General features: G+C 39.1%; 1 protein-coding gene and 1 long non-coding RNA gene across 3 annotated transcripts in view; one reads left to right on the plus strand and one right to left on the minus strand.

Moving 5' to 3' along the window:
• Window position 1: 1 nt before the first annotated feature.
• Window positions 2-11,856, plus strand: LOC118609998. Its single transcript, XR_004953633.1, has 2 exons — window positions 2-104; window positions 6,875-11,856. It is a non-coding gene; the product is annotated as an uncharacterized LOC118609998 (long non-coding RNA).
• CSNK2A1 (casein kinase 2 alpha 1) overlaps window positions 10,777-18,741 on the minus strand; it is a 42,617-nt gene continuing 34,652 nt past the window's right edge. The window contains exons 8-13 of one of the 2 annotated variants that reach the window (XM_036229554.1): window positions 18,019-18,129; window positions 17,006-17,107; window positions 15,912-16,012; window positions 14,935-15,083; window positions 13,842-13,928; window positions 10,777-12,145 (exon numbers count right to left, since the gene is read on the minus strand). In XM_036229554.1, coding sequence (XP_036085447.1) covers window positions 12,030-12,145; window positions 13,842-13,928; window positions 14,935-15,083; window positions 15,912-16,012; window positions 17,006-17,107; window positions 18,019-18,129 — 666 coding nt within the window. In that variant the 3' untranslated portion in view covers window positions 10,777-12,029. The remainder of the gene's footprint in view (window positions 12,146-13,841; window positions 13,929-14,934; window positions 15,084-15,911; window positions 16,013-17,005; window positions 17,108-18,018; window positions 18,130-18,741) is intronic. The other variant, XM_036229555.1, reaches the window with a different exon arrangement.

Below are 18,741 nucleotides of genomic sequence, written 5' to 3' on the forward strand. Positions count from 1 at the left end.
CGCCCCCGCACGTGACCGTTCGCTATGCCGGGGGCGAGCGGCGGTCTCCGGAGCTGGAGCGCAGGCGCTCTAGACTGAGGAAGAGAGCTGGGGAATGAGCCACGGTGAGTTCTATCTGGACTATAGAGCTTGGCGCTCTTGAATGTGTTCAGGACCAGATTTTAGCATTTTCTTTTGCTTTTCTTATCTCTAAAATGATACTGATGATAATAAAAGCACTGAACTCAAGAGTTATTGGGAAAGTGCTCAGAATACTACCTGGCATATAGCACCTACACAATTATGACCTCTTATTTTTGCTAAGGATTTTACCTCCTGTCATACTTGGCGACTTCAGAGTTTTATCAGAATCATTGTATACGGCTTCGCAGGTTGTGTACTGCATAACGCCAGGCGGCGCAGTTCACAGAGACGATTACGTGAGCAGTGCCCCACTTTGTGTTGTACAAAACTGGCTACTCATCCAAAATGAGAATCTGTCTTATCAGGTCTTTGACCACCTTCTCATCTCAATGACAGTCCTTCTCGCCAACTGTCCACTCATTCCCTAGGTCACACCCCTATTGTGGCCAGAAACTGCCCCACCTGCCAAATCTCCAATGTGTCTACCCCATCTCTCCCGCTAAGTTCCCGTGACTCTGGTTTGCTGGATGACCCCTATCGTAACAGTTCTTTATTCTCCCGAGACCTCCAGCAAACGGGACCTATTAATATTGGCCCCTCTGGTTTCATGCTCACACAGTTCAACCCACGTTCCATGGTCTACCATTGCATTGTAAACCGTTAAAAAAAAAAAAAAAAAAAAGGCCCTCTGGGTAGCTTTCATGAGTACAAAGATTACTCTGAAATTAATTTGATTTTTAAAACTAATATTCAATTTATTAAATTAGAAATCCCAAAATTGAATTCTTACTTAATTGAACCGACAACTTTTACAATCCGTTCATAAATCTAGTAAATTTTAATAGTCATTTCATTGGTCCCATTAATAAACTTGGTTAAATTCCTCTGAAGATTTAAAACTGCATTTATAAATTTAATAATTCACTTTCCTTTAAGCATTACAATTTGCTAACAAAGCTTTTCGAGTCCTTACGTAATTCTTGTAAATGAAATGTTTATATGTTGAATCATGGGTTCTTTTAAATGTTAATACAAATTTAATAATACAACTTAAAATAACAAGTCTAAACTATTCAAATGCACATTTGTAATTAGTACCACGAGAATCTGTCGGAATTCTCAAAATTATCTTAAATCTTTTAAGAATTTAAAGAACCACATTTACATAGATCGCCTAATGCAAAAATATAAGCACTGGGAGTTTAAAACATTTTTAGTCGTTATTCTAAATCATATTTTAAGTTAAAAAATGCTTATTGCCCTGAAGAAAGAATTGTTATCCCAATTTGGGAGTAATATGCTCAAGCACTTTAGGGTATTTATTCCCCTCTGTCACTGTGCCAGCTAGATTCTTGCATGTAGTAGTGATGGGACAGTGGCCTGCTTGCCTCTTCACCATCACAGCTCTAGGGATAAACAGTGCATGGTCAGTGCGAAGCTAGGGCAGCTCTCATCCTCTGTAAAATAAGTGGCTGGCTCTCAGGAAAAAGAGTGTCAAGCTACTGACAAGTGCTCAGCAAGATGAACAAGGTGTCTCATGGAGATAACCAGTTCCTGTCCTAGGCTGATGGTACCTCATCTTCTGGGAAGTACATTGCCTAAGTGCAGTTCATCACCATGGAGCTCTAAATGTCAGCATGATCAGGAATGCCGGTCATTTTGCCTCCCAATTCCTTATGCCCACTGTTTTTGAAAAGAGCTCTGTGGCAGATGAGAATTTTCAGAAAGCCTTCCTCGGTCAATAGAAACAAGCCTGATTCGAGCATTATGATGGTCATATCCATTGCCCTGTGGCTTGTTTGAAGCCTGTAGGTGAGCCAGAGGCTGCTGAGCTGGTTTGCCATGGGGCCCAGGACACTGAGAAGCATGAAGATCTTGTAAGACCCAACATGGGTCTCACAAACATGGAGACGACTAAACCTATTTGTTTGCTCAACAAATATTCATAGTTCTTACACAACCAGGCCCATGCTGGGACTCAACATATTGCTTTAGTCTTTGCTCTCCTGGACAGCTCAGGTTAGTAGGGAAAATGGACTCTTCAGCTTATAAGAGGTGACAAGTACTAGGAAAGGAGGAAGGTTTAGAGGGTTTTAAAATCCAGAGGAGCACCAATCACACACAGGGGCAGGAGAGGGTGATGAAAGAAAATTTCCTGGGGTAGTTATTGGGTATGCAGCAAGCATTGTCAGTTTATGTAGGGAAGAGCATTCTAGGCTAACAGCACAGGCACTGTCATAAAGCCAAATGAAAGCAGATCAGTATAGAAACTGGAAGTGCTTTAGTGTTTTTACATCACAACATGAAAGAGAAAATGGACTTTGATACTAGTGAGGGCAGAGAAGTGTGCAAGGGCAGGTCGGGCAGGACCTCTTAAACCATACTCAAGAGTTTGGACTAGATGGAGTCAGCAGGGTGGAATTAAAGAATTTTAGCATTGAATGTAGTGTCTGAAGTAATCTAAATTAATCCTCATTTCCAATATAACTCACCTCCACTTACCCATACAATAAATGTTTATGGAGCACCAAACCTGTGTCAGGCTGTGCGCTGGGATGTAGAGTGACAAATATTGAATTGCTCAGCCTCTTATGGAGGAGACAAAACAAAATGGAGAGGTGAGAAGGGGCCACTTGTAAATCTGGGAGAACATGTTAAATCTCAGAAACCAAGAAATTAATGATTAATGTACGAAATGGCATCAGTTAGTTCTGTGGTAGGCAGAATGCTAAGATGGTACCCAAGATTCTCACTCCATGGTGTACACGCTTGCATAATCCCTTCCCCTTGAGTGTGGGCAACATTTGGATGATGGGATCTCACCCTTGTGATTAGGTGATGTTATAAGGAAAAGATGAAGGGATTCTGCTTCTGCAGATGTAACGAGGGTCCCTCTTCTGTCAACTCTGAAATAGCCATAAGTGAGATTGATCTGGGTAGACCTAATCAGGAGAGTCCTTTAAAAGAAGGCGTAGACATTCCCTGAAAGAGAAATTCAAAGCAGCAGAGATATTCTCCTGTTGACCTCCAAGAAGTAAACTTTCATGTTGTAGAGAGGGTCACAATAGCGGGCAGCCTCTAGGAGCGGGGGCCCTCAGTCCTACACCAAAAGGAACTGAGTTTGGGTAACAGTAAGCTTGGAAGAGGGCAGAGCCTCAGTCGAGACCAGGGGTTAACCTATACTTGGATGTTTGAACCACAGAAACTGAGATAATTAAAATTTATGGTATTTTGTTACACAGCCAAGTGACTGAAAATCTCACCCCCAAAAAGTTCAGGCAAAGATAGGCTCTCATAACTGAAAAGTTCTTGCCCTTCTACATTCTCTCTCCCCGTCTGCTGCCCCACCTCTTCATGTTGACTGTATTCTCCCATAGGCCTGGGGCCCTGACAGCTCTAGGTCTCACCATACTTTCTACATCTCACCCTGTGAAATACGGATGAGTCATCTTTGCCCCAGTATTTTCAAGAAGTCTTGACATTTCTCACTGGCTGACACTTGTCATGTGCCTAGGCCTGAACCAGTCACTGTGGCCACAATATGCTGATTAGTTAGGCCTGAATCTTATGCTCCACCAGTGATCCAGGAGTGTAGCCCTGTCTGAAATCCTAGGACTGAGAAAGAGGGGAAGAGATTTAGTGATTGCCCTCAGATTTAAACATGCATCTTTAATTAACCAGTTTGTCTTCAAATATCCTACTCTGTGTATAGTAAGTCCATAGACCTTAACAGGAGATTCTCATCTCCTTCTCTCAGTTCTTCATGCTGTCATACACTTTACTTTCCTCTAAAATCCCGTCTTCCCACTGCCTACTCAGCCTCACATTTGCAGACAACCACTTAACTACATTTTATTGCTACATATTAGTTTGCATTTTCTAGAATTTTATATGAATGCATTCACAGAGTATGGAGTCATTTTGGTCTGGCTTTCAGTCAGCAAAATTTTAAGATTAATACATGTTGTAGCATGTATCATTTATTGCTCATATTTCATCATATGGTTATACAATTCATTTATCCACATGCTATACATATACAATTGCTAACATTTTTGCTTTAGACCAGGGGTTAGCAAAGAATGGCCCATCAGCTAAGAACAACCTTTACAATTTTAAATGATTGGGAAAATCAAAAGTAGTTTAATGGTACATAAATTTATATGAAATCCAAATCTCAGCCCATAGTTTTATTGAAACAGTCATGCTTATTTATCTATTGTTTAAGACTGCTTTTATGCTACAACAGTGGAGTTGAGCAGTTGCGAGAGGACTCACAAAACCTAAAATACATGCTCCATTACAGAAAGTTTGCTGACCTCCTATTTGACTTTTTATTTTTTAAGGTAATTAAAAATTCCTTTTCATTTATTCCATTTCCAGTATTAATTTTGTTGTGTAGATCCACGTTTGTTTGTATTCCTTTTTTCCAAAAACTTTAATATTTCTTATATGTCTCCTGGCAATGTTATTTCCTTATTTTTTTCTTTTGTCTAAGAAAGGCTTGATTTCTCTTTCATTGTGAGAGATATTTTCACTGGATATAATATTCTGGGTTGACAGGTTTCTTTTTTTTTTTAGAACTAAAGTCATTCTATTGTTTTATAGCCTGAATGGTTTCTATAATTCTTAGCTTCTTCCGTAATGTGTCACTTTATTCTCTGGGCTGCCTGTAGATTTTTGTTAGCATTTCAAATGTGTGTAATTGTGTGTAAAAAGTTTATTCTGCTGGGTGTTCTTTGAGCTCCTTGGATCTGTGGCGTAGTGTCCATTCTCAATTTTGGGAAATTCCCAAGCTTAATTTCTTCAAGTATTTCTTTGCTTATGTGATTTCATTTGGCCTCTTGTGCTCCAGTAACCCACCATATAACAAGAGCATGCCCAAGGTTATTGCTGAAGCTTCAGCATGGAACCCAGAGGAGCCACATGGAGCAAACATTAGTCTCATTAACAGTTGCCCAGCCCAGTCTAGCCAACCAAGCCTCAAGTAGAGCTCTTGGCTAAACCCAGTTTAGATCAGTTGAACTACAGTTGACCTAGAGATCTGTGTAAGGATACTTTTGTTGAAGAAACCAGAGAACAAAATCAAGAGAAAGAAAAAGTTTATCTATAATGACTGGCTAGCAACCTGGACAGACTCCTGGCAACACAGTGATGGAATGGCAGTCCAAGAAGCAGAACTGAGCCAGGAGACATGGGTTCCGATACCAGGTACCAGCCCTGGCAGCCTGAAATTGCTGAGGGGTATGCCTCTTCCTGGCCAGCACTAGCAACCCATCCTCTGGGAAGGTTTCTTTGACCATTTTCCCTTCCTCAAGATTTTAGGCCTCCTTTCTTCTATTGAGTTCTTCTGTGACATCTAGTTTAGTCTTAACTCCCAGATGCAAACACAGTTAAGGCCCTGAGGTTGTCTCCTACCTCCCAGGGTCATTTAAACCCTAGACTCTCCAAGTCTAGGGTTTAAATATCTGTGTCTTCAATATCTACTTACCTTCAGGATGAATTCTGTCTTCTGCCACCTGGAAATTTCCATTTCTTCCTTTGAAACTGGCTATTTATTTGAAAGTAAATTGTTATTTTAGTCAGCATTCTTAAGAATTTGAAGAAAGTGGGTACCTATATGAGTTAGCTTAGTCTACCATGTTAACCGGCAATCTGATTTTTTCCTGGGAAACTTATTTCTTTTTACACAGTTGAAATGATCCCATATACAGAGTTTGGTTTTCTGCCTTTCTATTTGAAAAGAATATATTTCCCCATGGGTTTGTGTCAATATCTCTTTCAATCTCTAGCATTTAGCACAGGGCCACCAGGGCCATGGAAGCCAATCAATATGTGTTGAAGGGCATCTTATATAATAAACAGATGAACTCTGGAAAGACTGCTCAAAAAAGTGAGTGCACAAGGAACCCTGGGTTGAGAGGATGAATTGAGTGGGGAACAGAATGAGGTATACATCGAAGTATGGAGAGCCATGGGTATTTGGACTTCTTCATAGGAAGTTCACTGTAGAGTTCTCAGAACTGCTCAACACACAGAAGCAAGCCTTTCTAGATTAAGTCTACAAAGATTTGACTCTGACTCACAGGGTGGGATGAGGAAACCACCTGCCAGCTACTGTTGCGTTTCTCTCATTAAAGGAGCCAAGAAAATGCTGCCAAAGCAGGTGATGCAAGAAGGAAGATGACTCAGAAATACCCAATTTCCTCAGGAACTTCTCCAAGAAACAGATTGGCCACCCTATAAACTCCCACCTGGAGGTACCTGGGGGAGAGCTTCTTACACTGAGGCCACTAACAATCCCTAGTGATTATGGCAACAGGGAGGCAAATCCAGATTGTAGTTTGCTACAGTGCAAGAATACTTGGCTTTTAGCAGAGAAATTAAAAATTCAGAGATGGGGTGATAGAATCGTAGAGGAAAAGAGGGTGCAGGGAACAGGGCAATGCAAATCAGAAACTTGACTTGCATCTGAAAAAACCCTTATATTTAATGCATGTTTTTTTCTTCTAGAAGAAGACATGTGACTGCCATCTACTGTAAAATTGTAGGAATAAACACACAAATCTATAGTATCACTGTAGATGTGGCATCTTTTTCTGCATACAATCTGCACAACTATACTATTCCAAGTGGAAATGAATACTTAGTTCAACTCTATTGTAAGACACTATGCTGGGTACTTTCCAAACATTTATTGTCTAATCTGAACGACCATCCTACTAACAGATATTTACACCTCATTTTACAGATGAAGAAAATAGTGGACCTCCAGGACAGAGAGGAAGAGGACACGATCAGGAAAGGACAAAAGGGGTTTCGTTTGAATTGGTAATGTACACTCAACTTGGGCCATAGGTCTATGGGTGTGTTATAGCTTCTTTATAACTAGGTACATGTCTAAAATGTTTTACAATAATAATTTAAGTTACTTGTGAAGATTCAGAGAGGTTAAGTAACTGATCCAAAATCACACACCAGACAGAACACTGATTAGAACCAAGACATTTATAGTTCTACCAGGTTGCTTCTCTGAAGCAGCTACTTTTAGCACAGAATCATAGTAAGATTATACAATCTAGAAAGTACTTGCCTACATTAGGACTGACTCCAGAACCAGATTATCTTGTGATACCCTCTATATAACTGTTCTAGGCAGAGAATAGTCTGAATTTCATATTATATACGAGTGGTGGAAAGCAGATATTTTAGCATCTTGATCTAAATTGGTCAGGATTATTGCTTAGCCTTCTGTCACTTAAAATTTCACCAAGGGCTCATTAAACATTTTTTTATCACGTTAATTCAGTCTGGGGGACCTGTGGCTTATAATTACAGCTACAAACCCTGAGGGCAAGGTTTTTCTAATCTTGAGATGCTCTTATGCAACAATACTCCCATTAACTTATTGTGTGGTGGGAAGAGGGGAGGTGGAAGTAGGAGTGAAAGATAAAATTACTATTTACTGAGCATCTATTATGAGTCTGGTGTGGTACTAAGCATTGTCCTTGTACTACTCCATTCAATCCTCTGGGATACCAGCCCACTTTAAAAAAAGGTTTTTGTAAGGATCCACAGATTAATAAGATGTACAAGCTCTTCAGGGAGTTTACATGCAGATGGGGAGAGAAATCAACAAAATAACACAATAAAAGCATGCCACCAACAATCAGCCACAGTCCCTAAATCTGAGGCACAAAGGAGGAAGAATTACCAGCAGGGAGGTAGGCAAAGATTGATGTTTCAACAGCTACCCAAATCCAATTCTAATCTTGGGAGAGAATCTGCTGATGGGAATCTGTAGGCAGTGATGACAAAACTAGATTTTTCAAGAAATGCTCAGTAAGTTCTAATTATAACCACACCTGACAACAGGTGAAACAAGATGAAATTTAAAGACTGAGAGGAAATTAAAATTCTTTACGTATGTCAACCAATCTCCAATTTTCTCTACTAGTTTGGGGCTATAGTAATTAGTTATGCCCTGAAGATCTAATTTTATAAAATATATTCCTGTTTCTAACAGGTCCACTCTAACAATTTAATCTTCCTATCTCTCTCATGTATAAAATGAAAATAAATGTTAGAAATGAAAGTTCATGTAAGTTCTACAGGCATTTCAGATACAAGACATTACACAATGGTTCCTTTTATCTAAATCGTACTTTTCAACTCCCAACATTAGCAACATGTAGATGCCAGAAGATAGTATGCAGTGAATATGCAGTGAAGGTTTAAAGGAAACTAGAAATTTGGGATAACAGCATTTCCTGATATTTTTAAAAATTTTAATTAAAAGAATAAATGGCAATTCCAGTGTCTACTTTTGTAGAATTTACACATTTTGCATTGATAAGTGAGTAAACTCAGTTTCACCTCTTTTACCAGTCTGCTTGAAAGTTTCTACTTAAGCTGCCAAATATGCTCCCATAAACTGACCAGCACACCTTCATTCCAGGCCAAGTTGCCTGCAGGGTTAGGGGTATCTCCAAAGCAGACCTTTCACAGGCTTACTTCCATTCACTCAACACTGGTCTTTTCTGCTATGAACAAGCTATTTCTATAAACCTTTTCATTTAAGCACCAAACCTTCTAAAATCAATGTCAGAGCTGAAAAGGAAATCAGAAGACAACTCACCTAGTCTGCCCCTGACTGAAAACAGAGGTTATGAGAGGTCCAAGGAAGAGATTATACTGTGAATTATTAGCCAAGTCAGGACCAAGAGCTAATCCTCCATACCAGGAGGCCAAGGGAATTAGTTTATCAAGAGCATAACAAGTGCCAGACATTTAACATTTAGTTCAATCCCAAGGAAGCAGTGGCCCTATTTTATAGATGATGAAACAGAGTCAGAAGTTAAGTAAGTAATTTGCCAAGTACATGACAAGGGCAGGAATGAAACCAGTCCTGTTCAGCAACATCACGCTCTTGTCACTGTATCTCGATGTCAAAAACTCCCAGACTTCAGTGCTCCTCGACCATTCTTAAGCCATCCCACTGCACATCTCCATCAACCCAATATTAAATTCAAAGTACATGAGAACTAAGCCATCTATCACACACGGTGTCGGTTGGAGAAGCATACTGCTCAGGCTGCAGGGACATTTCATTTGTTTAAATGTTTTTATTTAAAAAAAAAAAAAAATTAAAGACCTTCATGGCACAACTTCTTCCCAGCACAGTTATGTTTTAGTTTTACCAATTACAATACAATTACAACCAATAAATCAAGAGGGGGAGGGAGAACTTCTGACTTCAGCCTTAAAAAGGGGGGGAGCACTTCAAACAAAGTTAAAAAATACTTAAAAAACCTTTCGGAGTAATTGCCAACACAACTGTCTTATACTGGCATTCCATTTCCTGCCATCTGGTCAGTACAGACACAGGTAGTGCTGAGAAATAAAGTGTCCCACTACAAGGTATACAGATGAGGTAATTTACAACAACACAGAAGTTGTTACTCTGTAAACCCTTGCCCCCCCCACCCCCAACTGGGTCTTTGTTTCATGCTTCTGCAGTGACTCCTTAAGTAGCATTTTAAAAACTTCTATTTATTTAAAAAGGCTCTTGGGTGGCATTTTAGAGTCCTCTGCATTCACTTTCAGTTTCTTGCAAGGTCTGATGCCTGTTAGGAGATCCAGCTGTTTGCAGCTCTCCACATCAGCCTCTGCTACACCTAGATTCTCTGAGCTACAAGGATAGGATGTGAAGTCTTTGATTTATAACCCTTCTCCCCATCTCAAAAGAAAGAATTTATTAGTCATAAGTGTCCTGTTCAAATCACAATCCAGTGCAAACGTAATCACAAATTGCACCTCTGGCACATCTGGTGCTTTTAGCTTCTGCACAAATTCAACATGGTAACCCTCACAGCATTCTAGGGCATAAAAGGGTCAAGAACAATACATATCCACTGTAAGTGGCCAAAAGGAAGAAAATCACCCTGCCACGTAATCAGAATGTTTTCCCTATTGTTGAGAAGCATTATAATAAAAGGAGGCTTTAGCTTCCTCTAAAGCTCACCATTATATTCACTAAAGCCATCACCTTGATAAAGTTATTAGAGCCAAGATGGGTTACAAAGTTAGATAAATTCATTAAATTCAACTTCTCAAATAATTACGTTTATCTATGACGCCTAGGTGAGAAAGGCTTATGACTCTATAAAGGTAAGAGAATGGGGAACTAAGACTTTAGGCCTTAAATTATGTTGGAAGAATTTTTCCTAGTCCCCACAAGCAGCTACTGTAATGAAATAACGAGAAAATACAGAGCTGATGGTTTTGCTATTGTGCTTAAAAAACTAGGCTTCCTCAGTGAAGCACCTGATAAACTTAGGTGGTTGGATTAGTGGAAAATCCACTTTACACACACACAAACACACAAAAACTGGTAACTTTTTCCATCCCCAATCCCTGCACTGCTGAGACAAAATGAGTTTTATGGCAAAGGATCCTTAATCCCCAGAGACGCTTTGGCTTGTGGTGCTTTTTTAAGGCCTCTCTGCCCTGCCCAGTACCATGGGTTGAACGAGGGGTGTATAAAAATGGGGGCCTTAGGAAGCCACCATGGTACAGGGCTGCAGGCCCCTTTGATGTGAACGTGAGACACCCACCCAGCGAGACCTTTACACAGGGAACTTAAATCTAACCTTGATAAATAAAACCAAACGTTTATTTACACCAAAGAATTCCAACACTGGATCTTTCACATATGAAGGACAAAGTATTATATATATACACACAGCAAGGGGTGGCAGGGCTGTAACAAGAGAGTTTATAGTTTTCCCACAATTACAGGTCTACCATTTCAGTTTCACTGGAGACAGTGGCTCTGCTCCTACCTCTCAGATACATTTACAATACCAAGGGGCAGGTCCTTCTCACTGGATGGCAAGTGACAGAAGGGAAAGGTAGGAGGAAAAGAAGGTAAAAGCTTAAAATGAAACAGTGTGGCCACATCTTCCATTAGCTCCCAGAGTTGCTAGCATGAAACCTATGAGACAATGTTTTTATTCTTTTGTAAAAAGCAATAAGTTATGCCCAGTAACTAACTGAATTCAAAATGGCCAAGTCAAAGAAAACTGAAAAAGATTTTGCCTTCCCCCTCCTACCAACTATAGAGCATGTTGGGAGATGAAAGGGGAGAGGACCAAGGTAAGAAACCTGGGAGGAAAGGTTATTAAAATTTTAAACTAAACTGAGACTAAACTTATAAGTGAGTTGGATTTAGGGTTAGGTCAGTAAGACATGATTCATACTGAACAGAAGTTTTCAGGACCTGTCTGCACTTTGGGTAGATTTTCAGCATCTCAATGTAACTAAGACATTTCCACTAGATTCACCAGGACGACCCCACTGAAGCACTTTTAAAGTGATTTAAGTGATTAGCAGGACACTGCTCTTATAGGTTGGGTTTTCCCTTCCTCTTTTCTTCCCACCTCCCTTCAAGAAGCTACATTTTTGTAATCTCTGGAGAAGAGTATGAGATACAAACCCCCAAAGTGGGATGGTAGGGGAGCAATGGTGGTCATGGGAAGAGGTCTCCACCCAAATGCAGCAGCTGGGATTGAGGCTGGTTTATCTTTGTTCTTTAGTGATGAGGAAGTGAATTTGGAAGGAGAGAAAAAAATTTGTCCGTGAAATACTCCACCTGCAGGTAATTTTTCAGGGAATACCCTGAGTTATGAAAAGTTCGAGTTAAAAAGAAAAAAAAGAAAAAAGAAAAAAAAAGAAAATCAGCCTATTATAATTTTTTTTATGACTGAACTACTATAAATCCACAAGCAACGGTTCAGACACGGTGCTTCTTAAGTATTTCGCCCCTCCCCACCAGGCGCAAGCTGCATCAAGGAGAGAGTGGACTCCCCCACCTCTGCTCAGGCATCAGGAGACAGAAGGGGCCATTACTGCTGAGCGCCAGCGGCAGCTGGAACAGGCATCCCAAGGGGATTGGCAGCAGCAATCACTGGTGAGCCTGCCAGAGGTCCGAGGGGTGAAGGGGTTGGCACTGAAGAAATCCCTGAAAGAAAACATCTGACAGTGAACCAGAGACAGCAACCGCGGAAATTGTAGTCCCCAATTTTTCACAGCATCTACCTCAACAGTGACACAACAATTCTTTTCATTGAAGGCATCTCCTTAGCCAGATTTTTATAAGCTAAACTAATTTCAAATTAAATCCTCACAAATTAAAATGGCAAATTCTAATAAATTTAGGAGACAGGTAAAGAAATTATGCTTGGAGAGTTTAAGCAGTTTGTCCAAGGTATACAGCTAATAAGTGACAACTATGGTTGAATTCCAATCTAGGTCTATCTAGGGAAGCACTGCCCAACCAAGCTTTCTGCTCTGTAATCTGTGCTAACATGGTGGTCATTAGCTACATGTAGCTACCAAGTATTTGAAATATGGCTAGTGCCAATAAAGAACTGATTTTTAAATTTTATTATATTTTAATTAATTTAAATAGTCACATGTGGCTAGTCACTACTACTATTCTAAACAGCAGATGGCTGGAGTCAAATCTCATACACCATGCTGCCAGGTAAAAATTTAAAATCACTAAAAGTCATTTTCAGTGGAGAAAGGAGCATTTCCCATCTCTAAGCTAAAATAGTGTTTTAAAATTTATTTCCATTTCGTTTCTTCCACCTATCCGATGATCAGAATTACCTATTGCCTTCAATAAGTCAGTTATTCAATTTTCAAAATGTTATATTTTTTGAACAGGCAATATATACAAAAGGCCCAAGAGTATACAGTGAAAAATCTCCCTTGGCCAACTTATGGTACCATTTCTGGGGTGTATCCTCCCAGAAATATCTTACACGTATATATGAATAAGAATATTCACATAAGAATCATATATTAAGAATATGATTATATACTTTTGCTCACTCCTAGTCCTGGACATAGTTCTGCATCTTGCTTATTTCATTACACATTACCCTGAAGTTGGAGCTAGAAAAAAACATGTAAACTCATTCTCTTCTAAGGCTGTATAGCATTCTACTGAATGGTTGTCCTGTAATTCATTTAACTAGTTCCCTGAGAGCTGTCTTCAGTGTTTTGCTATTATAAATAAGGCTACAATGAGTAACCTTGGATATATATCATTTTGCACACAGGCAAGATACCCAGAGAATAAATTCTAAAAGGCAGCTAGTTCTTTAAAAAAAGAGTTCGGACAACAGCAATTCTTTGAGGCTGTCTGAGTAAATGCCCTCACTACCACAGTATACTCACGTGGATGTTGCCTACATGTATAATTCTTAGAAGATGGGCCTATAGTTTCTTTTGAATAATTGCACAGTTTGCACAAAAAAACTTGGTTTAATTCATAATGACTCAACCATAATGAAAAATAATTTCATATAAACCTTTACGATTTACTAGGAACACTGTAGTTGCTCTGGAAAAAAAATCATTTTTAACCACATATATAGCCATGTCCTTCTGTGAGAATTGTTGGGATTCTGGCCTAGAAGAGGCTGTTGACACCCTACTCAAAGCAGTGTCACTAAAGTATACCATGTGTCAAAAGTATCCTGAAACCTGGTGGAAAAGAGCCACATGGGTCAGTATGTTAATAACATAATCATTATAGAGAAGAGGAAGTCCACAAACCAGGCCACAAACAGGGACCAAAACTAAGAAGAATAATTGACTTCTACCTTTTTTCTTTTTTCAAAAAGGAAGTTTACCAACAAACTGACCTGACATCATATTGGCGCTGCTGACAGGTGTACTACCCCCTGGCATGCTAGATGAACCCATTCGAGCCTGGTCCTTCACAACAGTGTCTAAAAAAAGACAGAAAGGTTATGTTCTGTTATGCTTAACAATTAACTAATGGTCTTAAAGTAATCACCCTTATTCTTTGCATTTTATTTATATTCTGCATTATTCCCAGAAGAACTAAGGTGGCAACTACCAGACAAATAATAAAAAATTGAATTATTTTTCCTATCAAACTGTGGTAAGGCAACCTCTTAAAACTAAATGGTAGGACAATGAGGTAGAGCTCATCGAAAACAAAACTGATCCCATTCGGCCTTAATGAGACAATACGATCTAACCTGGACTAGAGTAAACTGGTCTTACTGCCACCCACAACTCAGCTGGTCATGCATGGTGCCAGATAGGCCAAAACTATAGGGTTGTACAAGTTAGTGCTATGACCACAGACTATATCCTCCATCTCACTTGTCCTGTCAGTCTGCTTCAGGTACAGAAGACTGGATAAGAGTATAATCAATTCACTACAAAACCATCCCACCACTCCCTAAGGAACAATCTAACGTTGATGCTCACATTACAGTGAGGATAGGGTGGGTCTAAATGACATTTTCACACAGGAAAGCAGTTAGCTACACTCAAACCTAGATCAAGGTGTTCATACAGTTAAGATTTTCAAGTCTCCTTGGCTCTTTCTAATAAATGATTACTAGAAACAGGACAGATAAGGGCTGTTTGTTATAATCCAACCACTCCAGACTAGCCCCTGGGAAGTGCCACCCACACAGTAAGAAAAGCAGTTTATTTAGGCAGTGATCACGTATCAGGTGCTCTGTAACACAAGAATCCTTCCTATAATTCTGCAACAGAGCTGCTATTACTGTCCTCAATTCAAGAAACCAAGGTTTATCTTGGGTGAAGTAACTGCCACAAACTAGGCAGAACTGGGATTCCAACTGTTCTGTAGGACTGTAGGCCCAGAGCTTTCTTCACATCATATATTCTCCTCTGCTTTGTATAGTCTGCTCGGCACGCCTGCACAGGCTCTGTGGATCAGACAGTTGGACTCACAGAAATAGGGGTGCTCCATGGCCTCTCTTGCAGTGAGCCGTGACTGGTGGTCGTATCGCAGCAGCTTGTCCAGGAAATCCAAGGCCTCGGGGCTGACAAGGTGTTGGTTTTCGCTGTGGACAAAGCGTTCCCATCGCTTACGGGAATGTCTGCAGGGCCAAAAGGGGAATGAGAAACAAACCAAAGGGCAGAGAAGCCCAACATTTCACTCCTACATTTTCCTTAGTGGCTGGGAGCCCAGCCAATAGCAAAGAGAGATCAAAACTCAGGAGAGTAGTCTTATACCACTCTGCCACTGGGGAGACGACAAAGCTAATTGGAGAGATTGGAAACAGCAGTGTTGCAGAAAAGGGAAATCTGGGTCTTGACAATTTTAAGAAAATATAATTCAGGTTACTTTACAGGACTGAATGCTTCTACACAGTGAGGAAGTCAGGTGGCTGGGCTAATCATTAGCCTCTTTCCCATCCCCACACACATCTTGGTATATCTGCCATTTGGCCAGCGAAAGCCTTTGCATCAGGAAAGTTCACCGCCTGATAAGCAGTGAATGAATTAATACTGTGTCTAGTCACTGTTTTCAGAATCTGTCATTTGCACAGTAGTTTTGAAGCATGCACTTTCTATTACTATTTCTTTCTCTTCGAGAGGACTTTGTTGTTTGGAGAAACAAGCTAAATCAAGAGATTTTGATATCTGGCCCAGCTGTAACTAGAGTCTACATTTCATTCATTTTATAGGAATCCTCTGACTATAATGTCCACATGAAGACTCCTGTTAGTAAATCTGGGAAAATGGCCATTCAATCCAGTGCTTTTATCACAGGCCTGCCCATGAAGCATGCTGTAACACTGAACCACTGACAGCTCAGCAGTGTTGGCAGAGAGAATGTAACTATTTTGAGGAACCAAAGTGTCAGTTGTATTATACCTAAAGTGTTTAAGGCAGGGATGCAGAGATTTTGTTTTATGATTTACCTGCCCAAGATATCATTGAAACGTGGATCTAATTCAATGTTGTATTTGTCGATATAGTCATATAAATCTTCTGTCCCCAGAACCTTGGCTATCCTCACCAACTAGGATTGAAGAAAGAAAAAAACCCACAGGACAAGCACATTACATGATTAAATCAAAAATTAACCATGGCTACATTAACATAAAGGGATCATCAGGGCTACAGGTATGAATGCTACACCTCACTTTACTTCAAACTTCTGTGTATGATAGGAATGAATTTCCACATAAAATTCCTTAAACTATTACTTAATGTGAAAAAAAAACAAACCACTTTATAACCTGGTTCCTTCCCCTTCAAATGTTTCTCTGATGAAGTCTTACGCTTCCCCCCGCTCCCCCAACCCAGCTGAAGGTGTCACTTCTTTTGGGAAGTTCCCTTTGTACACTTGGACTACTCACTCCTACAACTGCCTTTTGTACCTTATCTACACTTCTACTCTGATATTTATAATTATAACTTATTTCCTTATGTTTGATTCCTTTGCCAGACAGACTATGAACTATTTGAGGACGGTCTTCTTTTTCTCCCTGTATTCCCCAACCTTGCATGCCTGATACAGAGTTACTACTGATTTTAACTGATCTTCAAGGGCAAGTGGAGCTAGTATAAAAAAACACCATCTATATTTCTGACGACATATATGTCAATTCAATCCGTATAACGACACAAAAGGATCACAGAACTACCAATATAAACCAACAGGTTGGAGAAAACATTCCCAACTCCAGCGAAAGCTCACATTAGGAAATTCTGTCCTATTTTACAATAAAACAACACAAATTAAAAAGATACAGAAAAACTGTGGTTTCGAAAGACTGAACTGGTAGCTTCCAAACCACCAATATGAGGAACAATGTCAGGTTGGCTGAATAAACCATGAATTGAAAATTATTATAGGGCCCTACCCTCTGAGATTATGAATTAACAGGTCTCACATAGGGAATGGGCATCTGTACTTTAGCAAGAACTATTGGAGTTTCTAATAAGTAGCCAGACTTGGGCTGATGTAGGTTAGACCAGTAAGTTCCCTAATGGGAACAACATATATCACCTGATCATAATTGTCATGTCCATGGAAAAATGGCTCCTTCCGGAAAATCATACTTGCGAGCATACAACCCAAGCTCCACATATCCAAACTATAATCATACATCTGCATTAAAAAAAATAACACTGTCATCATAAAATGAAACAATGAGAATGAATTATCTTGTATTTTCAAAATAAGATATTAAAAAAAATCACTCCATTGAAAAGTCCGAATACCAATATCTTCAGGTACTCTTCTCAGTTTCTTCTTCTATATTTTCCCCCAGTTTTAAAACAATCTGTACATACTATTTTGAATTACATTTTTCACTTACGTAAGAACATCTCAAACTGTTAACCCAAGGAAATCATTTAATGTGAAATTTTACTGCACAAATGTTTCAGAATTTAATCTTTAATTTCCCCTAATGGGATCATGTTTTGTTTTTCACCATTACAATGTAAAAAATATTTTTATGCATAAAATGTTTGAGTTCAGGGTTATGTCCTCAAGATCCCAGAAAAGAAATTTCTAGGACAAAGTCTGAAGTTTTACAGGTTCTGATAATAAAACCTGAGAAGACTCCTTCCTAAGGATTTTGTTTCTGTGAGGAGAAAGAGGACTTTTTTTTTGTTGTTTTTTTTTGGGTAGGGGAAAGGTTTTTATCTAGGATACAATTTAGGAAAATTGTAGAAACATTTTTTAGTTTACTCCTTAGATTGGTTAAACCTAGCTTATAATTCTCAAACTAGCTCTAGAGTTTCTGATTAGAAAAAGTGTCTCTGGTACACTTTTTCTTTAATTAGAATCAAATGCAGATCTATTCATATAAAATTGACATTATGGTGATAAAAACATTAATTATGATAGACAAACTAAGGTGATTCATATTTTACATTCATTCATATAAGAGACAGCCATGGAGGTGTGTATAAACAACCTATTCAAGAGCATAAAATGTTATTTTTTTTGCAAATTACATATAAAATAAGCAAAAAAATAAGTAAAAAATTTATTTGCTTTTCTTTTCTCACCTGATAGTCTACAAGTAGTTCAGGACCTTTGAAGTATCGGGAAGCAACTCGGACATTATATTCTTGGCCAGGATGGTAAAACTCAGCCAAACCCCAGTCTATTAGCCTTAGCTGAAAGAAATAAAACAAAACAAACAAAATAAACTATGAGCAATTTTATCTTTCAGGCTACCACCACACTGCCATTAGAGTACTCTTTTAAAAATATCGGCCATGTCACTCTCTACTGAAACCCCATCAGTAGCTACCTATTATTATATTTAGAATAAAAATCAAACTTAGCTCGACATAGAGTTTTCCATGATCTAATTCCTGTGCTCCAGTGAGACTTTCGAAAAGACACAGTCTCATTTTATGCTTCTATGAATTTCTTAAACTGCTCATCTAAGCAGAATGTCTCCACTATCCATCCTAGAATCCTATGGGAAATATTTCCTCATCTTCTGAGATATTTGTTAGGCCTTTCACTGAAGTCTTTTCTAATTATCCAAGTAGAACCAACCATGGCCTTTAGCACCCTCTGAACCTCAGATATACTACTTCTTTAATACAACCATAAAACTATCTACTATATATTTGTTTTCTATTTTTCTTTTTCGATATGGACTGTAAGCTCTTTGGCAGTAGGGACTGTTTTATTCACCTTCGTAATTTCTAAAATTCAATATAATGCCCAGTACACAGGAGAAAAATAAAAAAATATTTGCTTAGTGAATCAAGAGA

The sequence above is a fragment of the Rousettus aegyptiacus genome, unplaced genomic scaffold (assembly GCF_014176215.1).
Source record: "Rousettus aegyptiacus isolate mRouAeg1 unplaced genomic scaffold, mRouAeg1.p scaffold_m13_p_12, whole genome shotgun sequence".
Classification (NCBI taxonomy): Eukaryota; Metazoa; Chordata; class Mammalia; order Chiroptera; family Pteropodidae; genus Rousettus; species Rousettus aegyptiacus.